Genomic DNA, 17,144 nt, shown 5'->3' with positions numbered 1-17,144 from the left:
GCTAAAGAAATTCTGCCTCATCTCTTTTCTGGAGATACGTCCTTCTATTCTTGCTCAAAGCATATGCAACAGAGTGGACATGGATAGGATGCTTCCTATAGTGGAAGAGTCTAGGACCAGAGAGCACAGCCTGAGAATAGAAGAACATCCATTTATAACAGAGATGGGGAGAAATTTCTTTAGCCCAAGAGTGGAGAATTTGTGGAATTCATTGCCACAGATGGCTGTGGAGATCAAGCCATTGGGTATATTTCTATTCGGCCTATTCTGCTTTGTATCTCAACAAAATAAATAAATGAGCCCCAATGCAATTGCAGAGTAGATTCGATGGGCGAAATAGCCTAGTTCTGTTCCTCTGTCTTATGGTCTTATAATGGTATGGTCGTAGCTGAAGTTTACTTAAGAAACCTTGCCAAAAGATGAGCATAAGACTTTGATAACTTAATCAGTTTATTTAAATGATCATAATGGCTGCAACATCATGGTAGCATGGTAGTGTTATAATTAGTGCAATTGCTTTACAGTGCCAGCAGTTACCCTCCGGATTTGATTCCCGCCGCTGTCTGTAAGGAGTGTGTACGTTCTCCCCGTGATCACGTAGGCTTCCTCTGGGAACTCCAGTCCAAATAGTGTACAGTTAGTGTTAATGAGGTGGGGGCTTGGTATGTTGCCTCCAGAAGCATGGTTACACTTGCAGGCTGCCCAGCACAATCCACGAACAATGCATTTAACTGTACATGTGAAAAATAAAGCTAATCTTATCTCAAATCAAAGACAGCGAGAGTGGCCGTCAGAGGGCTCTGCACTCGGTAATCAATCTCTTTCTCTCTCTCCATGGCGCGAGAGAGTTTGTTGCCAAATTTCAGGTCGGGGAGCTCGAAATAAAAAGCGAAGTTTCAAACTAACTGTAACATTGAAATAGTGACTGTTGTCTCCCTTGTCGCTTGGGAAGGAACAAGATCTGTCTCTCCCTTGTTAGTGAGAGAGTGCCTATGGGGTGTTGATATTGTCGCAGTGAACAGCTCGTTTTTGATGCATTGTAGGTCATGGTCTCTTTTTGCTGTTGCTTGCGTGGTGGGTGGTGGGAATGCTGATGCTTTATGCTAGATTAAGTGGGGGAGGGTTTGAGGATGTTTGCTGCTGCTTGTGCATGGGAGGGGCTTTGGGGTTCTTATGTTTCTTCTGACATTCATTCTTTGGGGTTTTTCTTCTGTTTTGAGGATGTCTGTAGAGAGTGAGAATTTCAGGTTGTATATTTTATATATTTTCTGATATTAAATTGAACTATTGAAATACTTTAAGATACATATAAAATAAAAGTTTGGAGTAGTTAACAAGATGATGACTAATTTTGTAGAATTGTCATTGTAATATTTAGGACTATTCTGTGGGCAGTACATAAGTAATTGGGTGACACAGCATCGTGGTGACACTGTTACAGCTTAGGGCATCAGAGTTCGGAGTTCAATTCCGATATCGTCTGCAAAGAGTTTGTACATTCCTCTCTGAGAATGAGTGGGTTTGCTCCCACAGTCCAAAGACATACTGGTTAGTAGGTTAATTGGTCATTGGAACTTCGCCTGTGATTAGGTCAGGGTTAAATAGGAGCTTTGTTGGGTGGTGTGGCTTGTTGTGTTGGAAGGGTCTGTTCCAAAACAGAATTAGAGTACATCATTTCCAAAGCTTTATTTGGAGTCTTGTATTTCTTTAGTAATTTTCAATGTTAAAAATCCAATCTTAATTTGACATTTTCTATGTCAATATAAAAAATAAAACTTCTGATGATAAAAATGCTGGGCTGAGAAAATATTTTGGGTCGAAATCAACATTTGTTGTGACTTCTCTCAAAGTGGCTTTGACTTGAAATGCTAACTCTCTTTCTCCTTCCACAGATTCTGCCTGGCCCACTGAAGGATTCCAGCACACTTCTGTGTGCTGAGTGGAGAAATGCACCATTTTAACTCGTTAACTAGTCCAAAGCACTGCAGAGTTGCCATAGAATCATTCAACAACTTTCCTGGAGGGCATTCAGTTATTGTTGCCTTTGGACCTCTGCATTAAATATTTCTTTGTGTTCTTTTCTGGGTGAAGCAAGATGATGTAACACTTGGGAGCGAAAATACAGAAGAGAAGCCCAAAACTGGAAGCCAAGATTGCAAATACCTCGACGGCCACTGAGTACTTGCCCGGGGAGCTGACGTAAGCTGGAATGAAGGTAATCCAGACTGCACAAAATATGAGCATGCTGAAGGTTATGAAGGTGGCTTCGTTGAAGTTGTCAGGTAGCTTGCGTGCGAAGAATGCAAGGGCACAGCATAGCAAAGCGAGAGCACCAATATAACTGAAGACACAGCAGAAATACACCATGGATCCAACATTGCACTCCAAAATAATAATAGCCTTGTAATACTTTGTGCTGTTAACGGGGACAGGAGGTGCGGTGGTGAGCCACATAATGCAGATTATGGTTTGGACAGACGTAAGACCAAAGACATTCAGTCTCTGATGCAGTCGGCTAAACCACTTGAGCTTCTTGTTGTTGGGAAGCCTGGTTTTGAAAGCCATCAGCACGACAATGGTTTTCCCCAGAATACACGAAAGACAAAGGACGAAAGAGATGCTGAAAATGGTGTGGCGCAGCATGCAGGACCAGGTAGACGGGCGGTCAATGAAGGTCAGGGAACAGAGGAAGCAAAGGGTTAATGCAAGCAGAAGCAGGAAGCTCAGTTCTGAGTTATTGGCTTTGACGAGAGGTGTTTCTTTGTGCCTGTAAAAGATAAGAGCCGTCATCACTGTCAAAAAGGCTCCGATTACTGCAAGAACCACAAGTGAACATCCCATCTCATCGTCAAAGGAGAGGAATTCGACTTTCTTAGGCACACACTGGGTTTTTGGCTCATTGGACCAGTATTCTGGAGGACACTTTAAGCAGGACACAGCACCTGAAAGAAAGAAATACAACATGCACTCAGTGGTCACTTTATTAGGTACACCTGCTCATTACTGCAAATATTTAATCAACCAATCATATGGCTGCAACTCAGTGCATATAAGTACACAGACATGGTCAAGAGGTTCAGTTGTCATTCAGACCAAACATCAGAATGGGAAGAAATGTGATCTAAGTGACTTTGACTGTGGAATGTTTATTAGTGCCAGACAGGGTGGTCGGTGAAAGGGTTTGAGTATCTCAGCAACTGCTGATCTGGGATTTTCATGCACAACGGTCTGAATGCTGAAAAAGAAACATCCAGTGAGGGGCAGTTCTCTCACCTTGTTAATGAGAGTGGTCATAGGAAAAAGGCCAGGCTAGTTTAAGCTGACAGGAAGACAACAGTAACTCAAATAGCCACATGTTCACAACAGTGGTGTGCAGAAGAACATCTCTGAATGCACGACACATTGAACCTCGAAGTGGATGGGCTACAACAGCAGAAAACCATAAACATATACTCCTGTACCTAATAAAGTGGCCACTGAGTGTATTAAAGCTGGATCAAAATCATTCCCGCACTGTGACTTTTTAAAGCAAAGAAGAGTCATAAGGCACTAAAGAACAGAACGATGCCCCTTGCCTATGCCAACATGGTTTTCTCTCTAGTCCCAGAACCTGGGCCATAGCCCTGCATATCCCTCTTATTCATCCATCTATCCAAACTTCTCTTAAAGGCTGCAATTGAACCTGCAGCCGACACTTCTGCTGGTAGCTCATTTCACACATTTACCAACCTACTAGGTTGAGGGGCCAGATGGAAAATGCATCTGGTCTCTCAGTCTTATGTCACTAAAACTGGTCCATCCAATGTGGACTATTTATTTGAATGGGATTGCCTACTTTCATTAAAAACACAAGTAAATACATTGAGTCTGTTCTGCCATTGCACCATGGCAGATTTATTATTCCTTTTAATCCTGCCATCTCCCTGTAACTGTAATGCCCTGAGTAATCAAAAATCTAACAACGTCTGCTTAAAATATGATCAATGATTTGTCCTCCACAGCTGTCAGTGAGAGTTAATTCCACAGATTCACCTCCCTCTGGCTCAATAAATTCCTCCACATCTTTGTTCTAAAGGGATGTCCTGAGGTTGTGCCTTCTGGCCTTAGACTCGCTCACTATAGAAAACATCCTCCGTACATCAAGTCTGTCTAGACCTTTCAATATTTGATGGGTTTCAATGCGATTCCCCTTTACTCTTCTCAGCTCCAGTGAGTACAGGCCCAGAGCCATCATCCACTCCTCTTACGTTAACCCCTTCATTTCCAGGATCATTCTCCTGAACATGCTCTGGACCCTCTCCAATGCCAGCACATCCCTTCATAGATGAAAAGATTGGGTGGCACATTGACATAGCAGTTAGCATGATGTTATTACAGCTTGGCGCTTTCTGGAGTTTGGAGTTCAATTCTGGTGCCCTCCTGCAAGACTCTGTAGTTCCTCCCCTTGGATGCATGGGTTTTCCCTGGGTGCTCTGGTTTGCCCCCACAATCCAGAGGTGTATTGGGTAGATTAATTAGTCATTGTAAATTGTTCTGTGATGAGGTTAGGGTTAATCGGGGTTGTTGTGGATTACTGGGCTGGCTTGACTCCAAAGGTCTGAATGGCCTACTAAACACACAAAATGCTGGCAGAACTCAGCAGGCCAGACAGCATCTATGGGAGGAGGTAGTGACGATGTTTTGGGCCGAAACCCTTCATCAGGAGTGAAGTAACATGGGATGGTGGGGGGGGGGGGGGGGGAATAAGAAGTGGGGGGAGGGATGAAGTAGAGAGCTGGGAAGTGATAGGCTGGAGGGAAATGGGCTAGGGGAAGGTGGAGAATTATAGGAAATAAAAGAGAAAGAAAGGTCGGGCTGCGGGGAGATTATAGTGAGGGGGGAAAAAGAGAGAGAAAGAGAACCAGACTAAAATTATAGATAGGGATGGGGTAAGGGAGGGCAGGGGTATCAACGGAGGTCTGTGAGTTGAATGTTCATGCCGGCAGGTAGGAGACGACCTAGGCGGGAGATAAGGTATTGCTCCATCGACCTGTATGTGGCCTCATCTTGACGGTAGAGGAGGCCATGGACAGACATGTCGGAGTGGGAGTGGTCTGTGGAATTGAGTGTGTGGCCACAGGGAGATCCCGCCACTGCTGGAGGACTGAGTGCCGATGTTCGGCGAAACAGTCTCCCAGTCTGCGGCGGGTCTCCCCAATGTATAAATGGCCACATCGGGAGTACCGGATACAGTATATCACCCCAGTTGACTAGCAGGTGAAGTGGTGCCTCACCTGAAAGGACTGTCTGGGGCCTGGGATGGTGGTGAGGGAAGAAGTGTGGGGGCAGGTGTAGCACTTCTTCCGTTTGCAGGGATGAGTGCCCAGAGGGAGGTCCGTGGGGAGGGATGGGGGGGGATGAATGAACAAGGGAGTCGCGTAGGGAGCGATCCCTGCGGAAAGCCGAGAGTGGGGGGGGGGAGGAGGGGAAGATGTGTCTGGTGGTGGGATCACGTAGGAGGTGGTGGAAGTTATGGAGGATTATACGTTGGATCTGTAAGCAGGTAGGGTGATAGGTGAGGTCCAGGGGGACTCTATCCTTGGTGGGCTGGCGGGGGGATGGGGTGAGGGCAGAGTTGATAGTGGACAAAGGGAAGCCCCTTTCTTTAAAAAAGGAAGACATCTCCTTTGTCCTAGAATGAAAGGCCTCATCCTGAGAGCAGATGTGGCGGAGGCAGAGGAATTGAGAGAAAGGAATAGCATTTTTGCAGGAGACAGGGTGGGAGGAGGAATAGTCTAGGTAGCTGTGGGAGTTCTGTAGGGTTGTAGTAGACACCAATGTCTACTACAAACCTACAGATGGACAGACTCTGAATGGCCTACTCCTTGCTGTGCTGCTATATAAACCAATAAAAGGCCCAAAACTGCTCACAATACTCTGTGCAGTCTGACCGATGCCTTATAAAGTCTTAGCATTATATCCTAGCTTTTATATTCAGGTCTTCTCAAAAATATACTGATATTGTAATTTCCTTCCTCACCACTGACTCGATCTGCAAGTTAACTTTAGGGAAACCTGCATGAGGACTCCCAAAGCCCTTTGCACTTCTTATTTCTGAATTTTCTCCCCAGTTAGAGTATAGTCTGTGCCTTTATTCCTTCAACCAAAATGTGTGACTGTACACTTCTCCACACTGTATTCCATCGTCCACTTCTTTGCCCATTCTTCTAATCTAAATCTTTCTGCAGACTCCCAACTTCCTCAACATTATCTACTGCATGATCACAGGGTGTCAGCTAAGAAATAAAAATTTAGAAGGGATGTAAGGAAGACCTTTTTTTCTCATCCACTGGCTGGAGTTAGCTCTGCCTTGTATGAAAGCATGGGGGAGGCTCAATCTCTGCCAGCATTTAAGAATTACCAGGATGAGGACTTGAATTGCCAAGGTCTAGAAGACTATGGAATAAGTGATTGTTAATGGGATTGGTATACAGATCTGTGCAAAAGTTTTAGGCACATATTGAACTGAATTGAATTGAATGATCTTTATTGTCATTATACATAGATACAATGAAACTCTGTTCGGCTTCCTCTCAGGCGATTAAACAAAGCGGTAGATAAAAACAAGACAGTAACAGAAAAACAGTATTAAATAGATAAGTAGCAGAAAATAAGTTGCAGCAGCACCAGAATATCACAGTAATGCACAAAGTGCCATTAGTGCAAGTGTTTGTGTCCTTGTGTGTGCTCACAGTTTCAGTCGTTGTTCTCTGGGAGTGGTGTGATGGAGGCCACAGCTCTGGGGTAGAAGCTGTTCCTCAGTCTATTTGTTCTGGATTTTAGTGTCCTGAACCTTTTGCTGGATGGCAGCGGGTCAAACAGGGAGTGGCCGGGGTGTGTGGTGTCTCTGGTTGTGCTGATTGCTTTCCTCCTGAGTCTGCTGGAGTAGATGGTGTCCAGTCCTGGGAGCTCCAGGACTGGACACCATCTATATCTATAGCTAGGGCAGCTAAGTCTTTGGCACAGTATTGTACTTGTCAACATGGAGCAGAGAGCGAGTTTGTAAATCTGACATGAACAAACGATGTTGGGAATGGGGAGGCTAGAGTGTCACAGGAGGAGTGTGGGACAGGTGGCAAAGAAGGGGCATTGGTACAGGCACACCCAGCCCTGAGACACCAGGCAAGGTCATTTGATTCTAAACAATTGGCTTATTGATCATCACAGTACATCTCATTGGTGCTTCCCTCTCCTTCCTCTCTCCCTTCCCTTTAACCAACCACGATTCCCCTCTCCCTGCCACTTCCCACTTCCAGTCCACAATAGAGACCTGTATCAGAATCAGGTTTATCATCACTCACAAATGACATGATGTTTATTTTTTCTTTATAGCGGCAGTACAGTGCAATATGTAATATTACTACAGTACTGTGCAAACTTCCTAGGCACCCCAGCTATGTACAGTACATGTGCCCAAGATTTTTGCCAGTGCTGTGGGGATGGATGCATGATGGTCAGCATGAACTAGATGGGATGAAGGGCCTGTTCTTGTGCTGTAGGACTCCAGTATAGCTTCATTAGATGTATGTACTGTACTGGGACACCATGGATCTGCGCCTGGAATGGTTTCCAGGGCACAGGTCTGGGCAAGGTTGTATGGAAGACTGGCAGTTGCCCATGCAGAGAGTCTCCCCTCTCCACGCCACCGATGTTGTCCAAGGAAAGGGCAAGGGCCGATACAACTTGGCACCAGTGTCATTGCAGGAGTGGCCAGAGCGAGGTTGAACACAACGTTGGACTGCCTTAGTGTCTCCAGCTCCGGATTTGTCCTCAGGGTTTACTCCTGAAGCCTTTCCCATGAGTGGGTATGGCCACAAGGCAGCGGAGGTTTGAAATCGGAGTTTTCCCTCTCCTAGATGGACTGCCTTTCCAGGCTGATGAGCTCCATCTACCCGATGCACTGTAAGGGATTTTGTACAAGCTATATAAACACATATCTTTAGAGAGTCTAGCGTTTCTTTCTACACTGAAAGAGGTGCAAAGGTTAGTCATTTTCATCAAAGCAAATGAAAGAGAGTTTTGTGTCTCAGGCTGAGAAATGGAGCAGATACTTGGCAGATGGCATTTAATGTGAATAAGTGTGAGATTATCCACTTTGGGAGTAAGAACAGGAAGTCAGATTATTATCTGAACGATATAGAGTTGGGTAAGGGAGTAATACAAAGAGATCTCAGAGTCCTTGTTCATCAGTCACTGAAGGTGAATGAGCAAGTGCAGCAGGCAGTGAAGAAGGCTAATGGAATGTTGGCCTTTATTACAAAGGAAATTGAGTACAAGAGCAAGGAAATCCTCTTGCATTTGTACAGAGCCCTGGTGAGACCACACCTGGAGTATTGTGTACAGTTTTGGTCTCCAGGGTTAAGGAAGGACATCCTGGCTGTAGAGGAAGTGCAGCCTAGATTCACGAGGTTAATTCCTGGGATGTCTGGACTGTCTTACGCAGAGAGGTTACAGAGACTGGGCTTGTACATGCTGGAATTAAGGAGATTGAGAGGGGATCTGATTGAAACATATAAGATTATTAAGGGATTGGACAAGATAGAGGCAGGAAATACGTTCCAGATGCTGGGAGAGTCCAGTACCAGAGGGCATGGTTTGAGAATAAGGGGTAGGTCATTTAGGACAGAGTTAAGGAAAAACTTCTTCTCCCAGAGAGTTGTGGGGGTCTGGAATGCACTGCCTTGGAAGGTAGTGGAGGCCAATTCTCTGGATGCTTTCAAGAAGGAGCTAGATAGGTATCTTATGGATAGGGGAATCAAGGGATATGAGGACAAGGCAGAAACCGGGTATTGATAAGGAATTGATCTCAAAATGGCGGTGCAGGCTCGAAGGGCCGAACGGTCTACTTCTGCACCTATTGTCTGTCTATTGAGTGTATGGTGAGAGAGAGAGAGCGAAAAGGCAGTCCACCCCATTTTTGTCCCTTTGCCCACCCTTCTATCATCATCCCCTTTCCCCTCCTGGCTCCATCTGCCCACTTCACACATAGTTTCCCCATCTTCACCCTCCCCTTCCCCTCACCCTGGTCCATCTGTCACTTTCTCCCCCTCTATTTGTCTGTCTGCCTCCATCCATCACCCACTCTCCCAATTCCAGCCTGTTCCCTCCCCTCCGTGGTGCTATCTCACTGACATCATACACCCCTCTTCAGTCCACCAGTCACCCCAGAATCCTTTCTCACCACTCCCCTTCCCCTCTTTACACCTGTCACCTTGTTTCTTCACCCTCAGTTCTGAAGCAGGATTTCGACCCAAAATGTTGACAATTCCTTTTCTCCCACAGATGTTTCTCACCCCATGGAGTTCCCCCAATCCACTGCTTGTTCCTCACTTCCTTTTTCTCAAGCCATGGAGTTCCCAGGAGCATCCCATGTCTACAAATTATTCAGGGATCCTTGCCTCTGATCTCACTTCAAGTTGAGGTAGATTTGAAAGATGGGAAGCTTCAGGGGGATGTCAGAGGCAAGTTCTTGACCCATAGAGTGGGGGGTACCTGGAACGTGCTGCCGCAGGTAGTGGTGGAGCCAGATACATTAGGGACATTTAGAGGCTCTTAGATAGGAACATGGACAAAAGAAAAATGGAGAACTAAGTGGGTAGGAAGGGTTAGATTGCTCTTAGAGTATGTTAAAATGTCAGCACAACATTGTGGGCCGAAGGGCCTGAACTATGCTGTTCTGTTCTTTGTTCCTCCCCCATTCCAATAACATGTGAGTTAGTAGGTTAACTGGTCACAAGAGTGTGTTAGAGCGGTATGGGCTCGTTGGGCTGGAAGGACCTGTTACCAGGCTGTATCTCTAAAGGAATAAATAACCCTGGCAGTGGAGACGTTCAAAGGTGGACATGACAATGTGGTAATGGATGAAAAAAACTGGACGGCAATGCAGGAGGGAAGGGTTAGATTGATCTTTGAATAGGTCGAAAGGTCAGCAGAACACGATGGGCTGAAGGGCCTGTACTGTGTTGTCCAGTTTTATGAAAGCGGTCCCTTTGTGATAACTCTTTTACCCTCCCTCCATTTTGTGGTTAAGACTCACACATAAGGAAAATATACATCTGAATTCCTTGTCAGTGCGCGCGCACACGCGCACACACACACACACATACACACACGCGCGCACAGAGACACACGCACACACACACACGCGCGCGCACAGAGACGCACACACACTAACCTGTGACGTTGCTGATCTCACCATCTGTACACGGAATACAGCTGAAACAACACAGCGGCATCTCTTTTTTGACGGTTTTCCACGTGCCAGGAAGACAGCTGTCAGAACAAACTCCACGAGGAACCTGAGATTTGAGAAATTAAATCTGCATTGGTCCAGTGATATTTAAGGCTGAAAGTACAATTTTTGTTTGTCTTGCAACTCTGCTAAGTCCCAGTGAGTACAGACACAGCTCCTCATCAAACAGACACATCAAATGCTCCTCATACATTAACCCTTTCATTCCTGAATCTCTCCAATGCCAACACATCTTTTCTTAGATAAGGGACCTAAATCTGCTCACAATACTCCAACAGTGTTTGACCAATGCCATTTAAAACTTGAGCTTTAGTAGGGAAGTGGATTGTTACTTCATCATTACTTTACTGAACAGTAATGTAACTAAGCAGCTACAATGTCTGAGGTAGTTGAGGTGTGCAAGGCTCCCTGCCCTCATTCTAATAACTTTCTGCAGGAGCACCATCAAGAGTGGCTGGTCTGGTCGCATCATTGGATGGAACAGAAACTGCAAGGCGACAGACCCCAAGATCCTACAGAGCACAGTAAAAACTGCCAAGAGGATCACCTCCCCACCTATTTGTGACATTTACCAGGAGCGTTGCTGAGGTAGGACCAAAGCATTGTTGAGGATTCCTACCTCCGAACCCACTATCTCTTTGACCCTCTACTGTTAGAAAGGAGGTACAGGAGCATCAGGACTAGTTCTTGCAGACTGGGTAACTGCTTCTTCCCGCAGGTTGTGAGACTAATGACTATCCTGTCACTGCAACGATCTCTTCATTAGCAAGCTGTTCGCTGCTTACTGTCTACCTGTGCTGCGCTTCACCACATGCATTTTGAATTATATTTTATTAACTTATTTATAGTGTAGTATAATGGTTTAAATGCTGCGTGTGGTATATGTTGTATGGACACACCATGATCCAGAGGAACGTAGTTTCGTTTGGTTGTAGACATGTACAGTCAGATGGCAATAAACTTGAACTTGAAATCTGTTCTCAATACTCCAAGTGCAATCTGGCCAATGTTTTATAAACCGCCAGAAATCCATCCTTGCTTTTATATTCTAGTCCTGTCAAAATGACTACTAACATTGCATTTGCAATCCTTACTACTGACTTAACCTGCACGTAACATTAGGGAATCCTGAACAAGGACTCACAAATCCCTTTTCACCTTTGATTTCTGAATATTCTTCCCGTTTAGTATATTATTATATAATAATATAAGATAATGTCTTAAAACCAATTGCTTCAGGCAGATGGGATTTGTCAGCGTGGTTGGCAGCTCATCTAGGAGAAGGAAAACTCTGATCTCGATCTTCCACTGCTTTGCATCTATATCCACTCATGGGGAAGGCCTCAGGAATAAACCCCGAGGAAAAATCTGGAGCCGGAGTCCTTAAGAAACTCTTACGCTGAGCTCAACACTGACTAGCAACTCCTGCAACACCACTGGTACCAAACCATATCAGTCTTTGCTGTTCCTTTGGACTCATCAGCTGTGTGGAGAGTGGGAGCCTGCTCCTGGACAATAACTTGCTCTCCAGATAATACTGCCTTGGCTTACGTATTATGTAAACAACAGGGACACAGCATCTATGGTTGTGACCAATGGAAAGCCTCAAGGTGACCAAATGAAGACTTACACTTTATGCCTTTGGCCACCAGGTATTACAATTAATATGTATAAAACATACTGTATTATAATTCAGGGAGAATATTGGAATTCAATCCTACATCTAATTTTACTCCAATTGTCATAGAGTCATAGAGAAGTACAGCACAGAAACAAGCCTTTCTGCCCATCTAGTCCATACCAAGCCATTTAAACTGCCTAGTCCCACTGCACTGGGACCATAGGCCTCTATACCCCTCCCATCCATATACCTATCTAAACTTCTCTTAAATGCTGAAATCAAGCTCACATGCACCACTTATGCTGGCAGCTCATTCCACACTGTCACCACCCTCTGAGTGAAGAATTGTCTCCTCATGTTCCCCTTAAACTTTTCCTCTTTCACTGTTAACCCATAGCCTCTAGCTCTTGTCTCACCCAACCTTAGTGGAAAAAGCCTGTTCGCACTTACCTATCTATACCCCTCACAATTTTGTATACCTCCATAATTGTAACTGAAGTTGTATCAAGTTCAAGTGTATTGTCTACATACCCAGGGCTAAATGGCATAAAAATTAGCTTTTTGCAATCACAGCGGAGTTCATTATTATGGTACTTGATAATTGTAATTAATGAAGGTTAAACACCTAAAATACACATCTTCCTTTGGTCACCTTCATTGCATCTAAACCCAGAATTGCTGAATGCATTGATGTGGAATGAAAGGAATCTGTGGCTTTAAGATAGTGGACAAGCACACACACACACACGCACACACACAAGCACACGTCTGTGATGCCTTCAAAAAGGTAGCATCCATCATTAAGGACAGCTTCTTTCCCTCTGCATCAGATTTCCTAATGGACATTGAACCAACGAACTATTTTTTCCTCTCTTCGCTTTATTTACTCTCCTGATATAGCAACGTGCCAGCGAATCTCTTCTGAACTCTTTCTAATACTATCACATCCTTCCTGCAGCATGGCATCCAGAACAGTGTACAAAAAAAAATCAGGTGGAGTTTGACCAATTTTTGTTTGAAAAGAAATTTCTTGTAAGCTTTCACCTACTCAAACACAGTTTCAAATTAATGATCCCACCTCTCTCACTGCCACTGTTTTGTCCTAGCCGTGTGGGTGCACAGCCATGCAGTAGCTGAAATGCTTCCACTCACAAAGCATTTTTTGGCATGCAGCTAGAAAAAATTTATGAAATGTGAAAGATTTTCTTTGTTGTACTATGTTTCATTGCACTCTTCAATTAATAAATAAAATCAAAAGAATGTGATTTTTCAATTTTATTCTAAATATTCATTGTATGCATATTAGAAAATAACATGAATTTCCTGCTCAGAGCAATGGTTGGTCCATGCAGCTGTAAAAAGATTTAGAGGGAATTTTGCTCACTGCTAACCAGAGGAGAGAATAATCTACCTCTATTCACTTTCCATAAACTGGAAAATAACTTAACTCAACCAGATTCTGGAGCATAGATTGCGTAACAGACACAATGGGCTGAATGTCTCAGTTCTGCTCTTGTACTCTTATGGATTATGTGTGTAGTAGTTGCCAGTTTCAAAATGCACTTGAAAGGTCAAACATTTTCTATGTTAGCATTTACACTCTGTATAGAAAGGTTCTGACAACGCTGTTTTTAAGAGAGGATTCTAAGATTTATAGTGGATCCAGCAGAAGTGAGAGAAAAAGGCTGTGATTCTTACTCATTGTGGAAGAGCAAGGTAATTATGTTGCTATTTACTGATTGGCATTATCTTTCTTAAAGCTAGAGTCATTATATAACCTTGAATAAATATGTATAGAATGTGAGGTTTTGTGCATCACCAGGCTCAAGGTCAGCTTCTATCCCACTGTTATATGACTATTGAATGGCCTCCCAGTATGATAAGATGGATTCTAAACCTCACAATCTACCTTGTTGTAGCCTTGCACATTATTGTCTGCCTGCTTTGAACATTCTCTGTAACAATAACTATTCTGCATTCTGCTATTGCTTTACCTTGTACTATCTCAGTGAACTGTTGAAATCATCTCTATGGATGGCATGCAGAACAAAAGCTTATCCAAGTTTCTTGGCAAATGTGACAATAATAATCCAATATAAATAAAAATATTGGTCAATATTGATCTTGATTAGGGGTCTTGACCTGAAACATTGACTGTTTATTCCTTTCCGTAGATGCTGTTGGACCTGTTGGGCTCCATCAGCATTTTGTGCATGAAGAACTGGTAATGTGATGATATGCTTAAGACCGTAAAACCTACAAGCGGAATTAGGCTATTCGGCCCACCGAGTCTGGTTCACCATTCCATCATGGCTGATTTATTATCCCATTCTCCTACCTTCTCCCTGTAACTTTTGATGCCCTGATTAATCAAGAACCTATTAGCCTCCACCTAAAGTATACCCTATGACTTACCCTGCACAGCTGTTGTGGCAAAGAATTCTACAGATTCACCACCCTCTGTGTAAAAAAATTCATCCTCATCTCTGTTCTAAATGGATGTCCCTCTATTCTGAGGCTGTTCCCTCTGGTCCTAGACTCCCCCATATTTGGAAACATCCTAGACCTTTCAATATTCAGTATGTTTCAATGAAATCCCACCTCTTTCTTCTAACTTCCAGTGAGTTACAGTCCCACAGCCATCAAATGCTACTCATGTTAACCCTTTCCTTCCTGGGATCATTCTCATGAACCTCCTCTGGAACCTCCCCAATCCTGTAAGGTCATTTCATGGTCATTTTGCACAATCTATATTTGTAAACTCCAACTCACCTCCTTTTTTCCATCTATCCAAACAATATCCTCCTTGTTTATGGAGAGTCTTTTCTCAAACTGTACAAACCCATCATACTGTCCAATCGTCACAACATGAGCAAATCCTTCAGAGTCTATTTGCCAGTTTACCAACTCATATAATGGGACTGTATCCAAGTTTTCATCAAAGTATACGTACTCTCCATTCTTAGCGGTGAAGTTCACAGCGTACATATAATGCAGCAGCTTGAGCAAATGGGCAATTAAAGAGAATAAATTAGTGAGATTTCAATTTTCAGTACATCAGAATCAGAATCAGAATCAGGTTCAATATCACAGGCATCATCATCATCATGTGCCATGTCATATGACTATGATTGTTCTTGGCAAATGCAGTATTTCCACAGAACTGGTTTGACATTGCCTTCTTCTGGGCAGTGTCTTTACAAGATGGGTGATCCCAACCATTATTAATACTCTTCAGAGATTGTCCGCCTGGCGTCAGTGGTCGCATAACCAGGACATGTGGTATGCACCGGCTTCTCATATGACCATCCACCACCTGGTCCCACAGCTTCACCTGACCCTAATTGGGGGCTAAGCAGATGCTACACCTTGCCCAAGGGTGACCTGCAGGCTAGCGGAGAGGAGGAGCTCCTTACACCTCCTTTGGTAGAGACGTGCCTCCACCCTGCCAGCACAGGCAGAAATCTGTTGCTTTACAGCAGTGGTACATTGCAATGCATGATAATAAAAACTATAAGTTACAGTCCATAGTATATAAAGTAACTTAAGTAGTATATAAATTTAAAAAAGAAACTTAAATGAAATAACTAGAGCAAAAAGAGAGGAACATACTGAAGTAGTGTTCATGGGTTCATTTTCCATTCAGAAATCTGAGGGCAGAGGGGAAGAAGCTGTTCCTTAATGTATTGAGTGTGTGTCTTCAGGGTCTGCCTTCTATGTGCAAGCCAGTTATGAATCCAAACAGCCAATTCACTATGAACCCCATGTACTTCATCTTCTGGATTAGACTCCCATGAGGGACTTTGTCAAATGCCTTTCTAAAATCCATTTGGACAACATCCACTGCCTACCTTCATCAATCTCTCTCATCACCCTGTCAAAAAACTCAAGTTGGTAAGGTACGAACTGCCACACACAAAGCCATGCTGGCTTTCCCTATTTAACCATAGGTTTCCAAATGCTCATATATCCTATCCCAGAGAAATTTTTCCATCAATTTCCCTGCAACTGACATGAAACTCATTGGTAAAGTTCCCAGGATTTTCCCTTGTTCCCTTCTTAAATAGAGGTACAACATTGGCCGCTCACCAGTCCTCCTGGGCCTCGCCTGTCGCCCAACTCTTCCTTCTCCTTGACCTCTAAATACCCTGATGTATTTATACACTCAGCACTGATCTTCTGATCCTCCATATCCTTTTCCTTGGTAAACACTGAAGCAAAGTACTCATTAAGTACCTCACTGACATTCTCTGCTTTCAAGAAAATGTTCCCTCCTTACCTTGAGTGGTTCCACTCTCTTCCTAGTTATCCTCTTACTCTTGATGTATGCATGGACTGCCTTGGAATACACCTTAATCCTATTTGCTGAGGACATTTCATGGCCCCTCCTGGCTTTCCTAATTCCATTCTTTAATTCTTTTCTAGTTTCTTCATACTCCTCATGTGTTTTGTTTGATGCTGACTTCAGAAGCTTTACATACTGTACTTTTCCTTTTTCTTCCTGATTAAATTCATCGCCTCTCTGGATGTCCAAGTTCTCTTATCATTCCATCCCAATTTATTCCTTTTAACAAGAACATACCTTTCCTGTACACTGTGTAATTGATCTTTAAATGGCTGACGTGGACTTGCCAGAAAAAAAGGTATTACCAATTAACACTTCTTAGTTCCTGCCAAATGCCTTCATAATTTTCCCTACTCCAATTTAAAGCTCTTCCACAAGGACCATACCTATCCTTATCTATAGCTATCCTGAAAGATAAGAAGTTGTAGTCCCTGTTCCCTAACTTCCACCCACTGAAATCTCAGTCACCTGGCCAGACTCATCACCCAACACCAGCGCCAGTATAGCACTTCCTCTCATTGGGAGCATTTTATTGGTAGCGGGAGCTTATCTCCATTACCACCCCTGGCTATATAAACCTTAAGGAATCTTAATAGAACTTGTGTATAAGTTCCTTTCTTTCTTTTTCTTTTTAAATCTTTTTATTGATTTTTAGAACATAACATAAGTAAAATATAGTACAAAAAAAACATTTGAGAGTACACAATAGATTCATTAATAATCAATTATATATTATCAATGTAAAAAGTCTCCCAAACTTATAATATTAATATGAAGAATTTAAGACAAAAAGCACAAAAAAAAAAAAAAACCCCAAAAAGAAGAAGAAAAAAAAACAATATATAAAAAAAAAAAAAACTAACATGGGCAATTGTATAATGTTAAGT

The 17,144-nt window shown here is 43.4% G+C and overlaps 1 protein-coding gene across 1 annotated transcript; it reads right to left on the bottom strand.

Moving 5' to 3' along the window:
* Positions 1–2,028: 2,028 nt before the first annotated feature.
* LOC140724668 (extracellular calcium-sensing receptor-like) lies at positions 2,029–16,287 on the bottom strand. The gene is made up of 4 exons (XM_073039093.1): positions 16,192–16,287; positions 14,685–14,912; positions 10,214–10,337; positions 2,029–2,942 (listed from the first exon to the last, which is right to left on the bottom strand). Exons 1-4 carry the CDS (start codon positions 16,285–16,287, stop codon positions 2,029–2,031), a joined length of 1,362 nt encoding a protein of 453 aa, XP_072895194.1.
* Between the last annotated feature and the right edge of the window lie 857 nt (positions 16,288–17,144).

Source organism: Hemitrygon akajei, chromosome 3, assembly GCF_048418815.1.
Source record: "Hemitrygon akajei chromosome 3, sHemAka1.3, whole genome shotgun sequence".
In the NCBI taxonomy this organism is placed as follows: Eukaryota; Metazoa; Chordata; class Chondrichthyes; order Myliobatiformes; family Dasyatidae; genus Hemitrygon; species Hemitrygon akajei.
This window is presented reverse-complemented; position numbering and strand designations above follow the sequence as displayed.

Excerpts from the sequence above, each read along its gene's own strand:
- LOC140724668 (XM_073039093.1), bottom strand. The coding sequence starts at position 16,287 with ATGTCCTCAGCAAATAGGATTAAGGTGTATTCCAAGGCAGTCCATGCA. Across the intron at positions 10,338-14,684 it reads GGATAGATGGAAAAAAGGAG|GTTCCTCGTGGAGTTTGTTC; the intron begins GTGAGTTGGAGT and ends CTCAAATCTCAG. Across the intron at positions 2,943-10,213 it reads TGAGATCAGCAACGTCACAG|GTGCTGTGTCCTGCTTAAAG; the intron begins GTTAGTGTGTGT and ends TCTTTCTTTCAG.